We start from the raw sequence: 8,251 nt of genomic DNA on the forward strand, positions 1-8,251 counted from the left end.
TCAGCATCTTCGTGGCCCTCTGCTGGACTGTCTTTAGAAGATCCCTGTCTTTCTTGAACTAAGGAGGCCAGAAATGGACACAGTACTCCAGATGTGGTCTCACCACGACAGATTATAGGGAGAGGAGGAAAACCTCCCTTGACCTGCTGGCCACACTCTTTTTAATGCCCCCCAGGATACCATTGGCCTTCCTGGCCACAAGGGCACACTGCTGGCTCATGGCCAGCCTGCTGTCCACCAGCACACCCAGGTCCTTTTCCACAGAGCTCCTTTCCAGCATGTCAGCCCCTAACCTGTACTAGTGCATGCGGTTATTCCTCCCCAGATGAACGACTCTATACTTGTTGAACCTCATCAGGTTCCTTTCTGCCCAACTTTCCAATGCGTCCAGGTCTCATTGAATGGCAGCACAGCCTTATGGTGTGCCAACCACTTCTCCCAGCTTTGTATCATCAGCAAACTTGCTGAGGGTGGACTCTATCCCTACATCCAGGTCATTGATGAAGATGTTAAAGACCAGACCCAGTACCGACCGCTGGAGAACACTGCCTCCAGGTGTTCTCCAGGGGTCAGTGGAGATTCTGCGCCACTGATCACAACCTTCTGAGCTCTACCAGTCAGCCAGGTCTCAATCCATCTCACTGTCCACTCATCAGTCCCATACCTCCTAAGCTTTGCTGCAAGGATGTTGTGGAAGACAGTATCAAAATGTCATTGGATAGTCACAGTATCTTAAGATGTGCACAGCATGATCAGAGAAACTAGAGAAAGATCATAAATTCCTCAGTTCTTGCAGTGATTAACAAACTGATCCAAAAGCCACTGGAGCTAGTAAAGACTGCACAGGCATTAGATCAAGCCCAGATGCCTTCTTAACTTAAGGCATGAATTATGATCATAACTACTCATGTCAATTTATATGGATGTGAATTTCCCACAAGCAGGGAAAACATTTACCATTGGACCACACAGAAAGATCATGGTTGAAAATACTTTTGACAAATGTCCACAAATAAATTTTAATTAGTTTATCTCTCAGAAAGAAATCACACCAAGTGTCTTTTGTAAGGAAAAAAACCCAAACTTGTCTGCATCATTTTTATGAGAAATGGAAGTATGTAGCATTTACAAGCTATTCACGACTGACTTCAGTGTCTTTGACTAATTAAGCTAATCAAAATAGCAGCTTGCTGATGTCTTTTAAGACATAAGGATTTATGTATCATAAAAAGAAATCTGAAATATATAAACTTGTTCAGAAATCATCTTTGCCTGGTTCAGTTTAGAATACCTACACATCTTTATCTTATGGTTAGAGAACAATGAAAATAGGATCAAGGTCAGCTTAGTGCTTTGAATAAAGAAGTATCAGACTTGCCAAAAACAGCAATGAAAAAAAAATTGATATTTAAATTTCAAGTCTTTCCAGTCACTCAATTATGTCAGCTATTAAGCTGAAATTCTATTTTTATTATTTATTTTATTAATATCTATGGAAATAAGATGTCTTAACTATTGATTGATATCAAAGATTCAGCTGCATAGCAAATGCTATACAGAGCAAAAGCCTCAGAGATCATAGATTGGTTAAGGATGGAAGGGACCTTAAAGATCATCTAGTTCCAACCCCCTGCCATCAGCAGGGACACCTTCCACTAGACCAGGTTGCTCAAAGCCTCATCCAGCCTGGCCTTAAACACTTCCAGGGAGGGGGCATCAACAACTTCCTTGGGCAACCTGTGCCAGTGTCTGGTCACCCTCACAGTGAAGAACTTCTTCCTAATATCTGATCTACCCTCTTCCAGTTTAAAGCCATTACCCCTCGTCCTGTCACTACCTGCCCTTGTAAAAGTCCCTCCCCAGCTTTCTTGAGGGCACCTTCAGGAACTGGAAGGCCACTATAAAGTCTCCTTGGAGCTTTCTTTTCTCCAGTCTGAACAGCCCCAACTCTCTCAGCTTGTCCTCATAGGAGAGGTGCTCCAGCCCTCGGATCATCCCCGTGGCATCCTCTGGACTTGTTCTAACAGGTCGATGTCTTTTTTGTGTTGGGGGCTCCAGAACTGGATGCAGTACTCCAGGTGGGGTCTCACAAGAGCAGAGTAAAGGGGCAGAATCACCTCCCTCGACCTGCTGGCCACGCTTCTCTTGATGCAGCCCAGGATACGGTTACTGGCCTTCTGGGCTGCGAGCACACATTGCCGGTTCATACTGAGCTTCTCTTCCACCACCACCCACAATTCCTTCTCTTCAGAGCTGGTCTCAATCCACTCATCACCCAGCCTGTAACCTTTTAATGTTAGGAACTCCAGCAGTTATGAGAACATATTATCAATCAGAAGAGGATTTTTTTTTTCCCATTTCATGAAAACTGCCTAAAATCATATACTACCAAGTTGTTTTGAGAAAAATCAAGACCTTTCAATAATTTTTGTTTGCCAAAGAAAGGGAGAAAGAAAAAATGGTACCCCAGTTTAGAAAGTACAACAGGGATTAAACAGATATGAGTTCAAATCCTTCTTGCAAATGAGGTAAAGCAAAATCTTGAATGACAGTCATCCACATATCATACCACTATGGTATTTGTCAGTTTATTTCAGAGTCTTCCTCGCTCTGTCTCAGTCTCATTCCTCCTGCCTGGCTTGCTATTTTACAGCAAGGATATTTTAGCCAAAATATTCCTGAAAAAAAAAAACTTTGGTGATATGAGTCACAAATTAGTCTACTTAATCAGACCAAAAAAAAAAAAAGTGCAAAAATCTTAACAGGCACTAGGTTTCACAATGTCAGTCAATGCTCCTTTTTGTGATGAAAGTTGGAAAGATTTATTTCCTGAATGTATGCTTACAGCTCTATTATATAACAAATGAAGGATCAGTGTATTACCATGAAACCACTGAGCAATCCTATTGGTGTTCCTCTCAAACCCAGCACGCCGAGGGATTTGCTCTTCTTTGAACCAGCGAATGATGACATCTCGGGAAAAGGGTCTAGAAGGACGCTCCCAGATGTTACTGCATTGTGAAGCAAGTAATTACAGAAGAGAGACATACAAAGGATGAGCAGTGTATGAAAGCAAGAAACAATATAAATATTAATCTCTTTTTTAATAAGTTTACAAAACATACAGCTACAAAAAGGTCAGTGTAACTGCTTTTCAGTATGAACAACTGAATAAATTTAACCTTTTTAAAAGTTATTTTGAGTTTTTATGGAAATCAAAATATCTTGATTTTACATTTGCAATGGAACCTTAAAATTTTTCTTAAGCACAGAATTTAAATTGAAAAGCAGTTTACCACAAACGTTGCAATAGACATTTCAGTCAGATTTCCTTTTCCGCCTCATTTTTATGCCAATTTACATATTGACAAGCAAAGTTTGTTTTTTTTGCTTAGAGTATATCCTTTTCACTGGCAAGAAATTCTAAATCAGAATCAGCTATAATAGGCTGTGTATCCGAATCATTGAGCATGACAGAGGGAATGTTTTGTTTAAACTCTTATGTTCCCTTTGTGTTCTCTACTTGACAGCTTCCCTTACTGTTTCTACTACTTTCTATGCATTTTAGATTATTTTAGCTAGTAGGAGGCAAATCAGGTAAAATATGTGGAAAATCTATCCAGCTACCCCAAATAAGGACTAAGGTATACTATATTAAATGAAAGTATAACTGCATTCCAGTTAAGCATACAATCTCATTTATCCTGGTAACAGTAGTAAAAGGGAGATTTTACAATGGATTTCTGTATAGTTTGAAACTCCATGGGTTTCTGGTTAGCATGAATTACCAAATCTTCATTACTGTTCTTTTCAGATAAATAGGATAAAAGGTAGTGTGGGTATGTCTATTTGCACTAATTTCAGTTTCATTTGGCAAGACATACACTTCACAGTGCCCAGTTCAGCAGCTGGCTACATACTTCTAGCTTTCCTACTCCACCTGCCATGGAGCCGCCAGTTAATGTTGTATACTTCTAGAAAACGTAATGGAGAGCTATTACTAAAATTAGAAAGTCAGCACAGAAGTAACCAGTGTTAAGATAATTTGCAAGATAATCAAGAACCCTCAACACCAATCAAGGTTCTGCAATTCATGACAGCAAGGTGCTCTTTAGAAAGGAATAAAAGCAAAAAGATAGACACCGTCTGCTTGATGGTAGACACCTGAATCCTCCTTTCAACTTGTCTTACTATTACTAAAACTACTGATTGATTCTGCTGAGATCAAGTGAGGAAGCTCTCAGTGAATGTAATAGTTATTGCTAAATTACATGAACGCATGTGAGTAGATCTAACCAATACTCATCATAAAATCTGAAGATACAACCATGAGTGAGGGGAGAAAGAGAGAATTCAGTTATAGACAAACATAAAAAAAAAAAAAAAAAAATCAAAACCAAACCAAACTACACGTGCTTCTTATTTCTGTTTTCTATAAGGAAACAAGAACTTGGAATTCCAGGGTTCTATAGTCCATTCTCATTTCTTAACTCATTTCTCTCTAATTTAGTTTAGTTTTGAAAAATGTCAAATCCATATTTTTTTCTGCTGTGGGCCAAATCTCAAAATTACTTTGTCAGTTTCTATATAGCTGCTGTGGTCAAGCCTGTCCAGTAGGGGAAGGAAGAAAGAAATACAATCAAAAAATTAAAAATAAAACACAGTAAGCAAAAAAATCAAAGTGAATAAGCAGGCCAAGGCATTTCATTGGGAAGAGAACACACAGAAAATAAGAAAGATGGTGGGGAAAAAAAATTGAATGGAAGCTTTCTAAACCATATAGAAATTATAAGAAAGAGGGATCTCAAGTAAAAATAAAAGAATACTATTTTCATGTGACTTTTAAAACAAAAGGCAAGGCGAGGTAAAAACTGCAGGAGCTTCAGGCTGAAAAACTTAAGAGACCTAACACTGAACCCACATTCTCTTGAGGCAAAAAAATTGTCTGATATTAGTGGTAAATAACAACATACTGTGCATCTCCTCCTTGACCTCCCAGGTCACTGGCAAAGTAAAATTTTAAAGACACATCTGCTCCTGCTTCACCATACCAGTTAGATGTGAGAGTTGAATTTTATATGCTTATGTATAGCCACTATCAAAGTACATGTTTAAAGTAACTTTTTTTTTTTTTTTTTTATAGTATAAAGGTATAAGGTATAAAGTAACTTTTATACCTTCACGATCAAGTCATGGAATGACAAAGAGGAGTTTTAAGAGATAAGAAAAATGCATATGGCCTGTTTTTTGTAGTATAGCCATAGCTTAGAAACAGATAAACAGTATGAACATGAGCTGGCTAATGATCAGAATATTATTCATCTTGTTTTCAGGCATTTTTTGAAAAGGTTCACATCTAGCACCACCAAATTCTATAGTAAATAACCTCACCTCAGAAGATCAGAACTTCAGGTCAAAGTTATGGACTGTCTTTTTCAAAATCTGCCACTTTTACTGCTGTTTTTATGACTTCAGTTTGAAGATGAGTTTTAAGTAGTTTGGAAAAATAATGAGATAATTCCTTTGACAAGTTGATTTGTTGGTAACTTTAAAGATCCTATTCCTACTGAGAGTAAAATTCTGATTCCTTCTCAAATTGGGAGTTTTGGCTGCTGTTACTAGAGTTTCTGTGTTTCAACAGAGCAGGGCAAAAAACTTACCAAAGCAGAACACATTTCCAAACAAATGGCAGTCCCAAATGAGGGACTTTCTGGTGCTACATTGACTGGTAAAGAAAACCAGTGTAATGGGACTCTTTCTTTTCTGAGCTTGGATATTGTTGTTGGGGTTAATTTATATTTTTTTAACATTTAATGCCAACATCCTGCTATTGTTCACATTGCCTTTATCACCACATGAAGCCAAATTCACGGTAGAAGAAATAATCAGAAAGAGAGTAGAGTGATCAGTCAACTTTCTAACACCCATCTGCCAGTTTGGATTCTTTTCTGCAATTAATGGCACTCCCTAAATAGTCAGATGAAAGACTAATAAACACTGAAGACACTTGATTTTGCCTGGGAAAAGAAAACCAAAAAAAACCCCAAAAAACCCCCCAAAACCCCCACCTTAAATCCCTTGAAACTTAGGAGCATGACAGCTCTCTCTAAAATGTTTCGAAGAGCTGTTAAGCAGCAGGCAGTTTTAAGCTTGAGGCTTAAGAGTTGCCTAAGAATTTGTCCATTTGACTTCTCCATATCACAGCCTTGCATACTAATCTAATACTGACTTTTAAAGGAACCATCTCTCTTTGTGTGAACTCTAAGAAATCTGTCTGAAAAATAAATGGCATTTAGTTTATTTTAAGTATTAAATCTATTTTTATTTAAACATTCTTTTTCTGATCATAGTGAAAGAGCAAGATTCAGAATTTCCAGCAACTGAAGAAGAGCTTGTTGAAATGGTGGGATTAGAGAAGGAGCAATTCACAGAAAACTCTTTCAAAGTCACTCCTGTACAAACCAACCTGGACGCTGCAGAATGAGACAGCAAAGAACTAGCGCTATTGTTGTTCAGTTTTATCTCCTGATCATTATTCAGGCTTGTCCCCTGGAACAAATTACTCAGGTTGGCCACTCTTCCCTTCTGTATGGCACGCAAGGACTGTCGTCGGTATTCATCCCGGGCCCGGCGTGCTTTGTGACTCCTTTCCTCATCTGCAGCTTTGGAGCGGCGCACTGGGTGGAATGAATGAGAAGGGCGGGGAGGAGAGACTTTAGAAATACAAACAGCCATTTACCCCTTTCCTAATAGAACAACTTATTATGTTTATCCCTTATAGGACCTGATTTTAAGAATACTAAAATTACAATACACTATCAAAGTGATGGTTAACTGGATGACTTCCCTGATGATTCAAAGGGAGTCCACCACTAGAAGAAACATGCCAGGCTTGAGCTATCAATGATCTGATCAGTACTGGCAATAACTGAGCCTCTATGTACTGTGATCACATCTGACACTTGCTTTGGCTGTAATAAGAGAAATTCTGCTTCAGGACATCTTTTCCACTGGCAGTGCATCAAGTTTTATGTTTCAAGGAAGAATGTTAACTACTGCTTAAAATTAAGTCTGTGTTGAACAGAATTCTTTGCAATCATGCACATGACTAGAATTGCAGGAGCTACTCCCAAAATTTACAATTATAAAAACTAACATGCAGGCTGCACTTTTGTTGTTAATATCGCTTTCTTTCTGAAAGGCACATGCTGTCTTTGTTACAGTACTTAAAGTCACAGAAGTCTCGGTCTTGAAAATTGCAGTCTAAAAATGGTTTCATTAACAATGGAGAAATTAGTAGCCATTGGAAAGGTTATGCTGATGCTATGGATAGGGTTGTCTCACGCTTGAGTCTCTGAAATTGCATATAAAGAATCAGAATGTCTACTAGAAGATTTAATACACACCTATCAATGGCACTGACCAGGGAGTTACATATTTCCATAACCTGAAATGAGACAGCTACTCCAGCCATTGCAGGTCAGGCATCTTCCACTAAAGCTTCTTGCTTTTAAAACTAATGTATTAACAATCCTGTCTTCAAAATAGTAGAACTTAAATGCATCAGGAATTGTACTGCAAAAATTTGTCATCTATGGGTTCTTTTCTGGTGCCTCAAACCCCATTGTGAGTATTCTTTCTGTGACACAAATAACTTCAGGCAGGAAAATTACTCCAGTGCAAAACAAACCTTTAACATCCAGTGAAGCACATATTAAAGAAACAAGCTATTGCCTCCAGTAGCAATTATCAATCCTGCTATGACTATCCTGGCTTAGATCATACCCAATTCATAAAGTGCACACATTATTTCTTACTCTGTTGTGATTGTATCTGTGACCAGGAATGCATGATATAATACCAGACAGCTGTATTTCATTAGGCTGTTTGCATGCCTCTGGTTTACACTCCTCATTTAAAGGAAGCAGAAGTATAAATGGATTTGTCTAAATTATGAAAAGGTTTTAATAGAATCAAGAAATAAAAGCACTCAAAGCAAAATGAAATGAAATAAAACCATCTGGGCTAGAGTTATATAATAGTATCATAGGTAGAAAGATATACAGGACTAAAAGCTAATCAAGATAGCATAATAAACAAGTCATAGACGCTTCATATGTATACAACTGGCAGGATTTCAGTTTCCCTTAACCACACACCCTGTGTTTTAGCTAAACATAGTAACAACTGTACAGCACAGAAAACACAAGTAACAGGTTTCACTATCTTACAGATAGTTATTTTTAAGGGC

General features: G+C 38.2%; 1 protein-coding gene across 1 annotated transcript in view; it reads right to left on the reverse strand.

Moving 5' to 3' along the window:
- The window catches only part of LOC104530642 (SH2 domain-containing protein 4B), a 35,164-nt gene extending 28,429 nt beyond the window's left edge, over positions 1 to 6,735 (reverse strand). Inside the window, exons 1-2 of the mRNA XM_010175301.1 lie at positions 6,467 to 6,735; positions 2,884 to 3,011 (exon numbers count right to left, since the gene is read on the reverse strand). Of these exons, the coding sequence (XP_010173603.1) occupies positions 2,884 to 3,011; positions 6,467 to 6,735 (397 nt within the window). The remainder of the gene's footprint in view (positions 1 to 2,883; positions 3,012 to 6,466) is intronic.
- Between the last annotated feature and the right edge of the window lie 1,516 nt (positions 6,736 to 8,251).

The sequence above is a fragment of the Antrostomus carolinensis genome, unplaced genomic scaffold (genome assembly GCF_000700745.2).
Source record: "Antrostomus carolinensis isolate BGI_N321 unplaced genomic scaffold, ASM70074v2 scaffold8889, whole genome shotgun sequence".
Taxonomy (NCBI): Eukaryota; Metazoa; Chordata; class Aves; order Caprimulgiformes; family Caprimulgidae; genus Antrostomus; species Antrostomus carolinensis.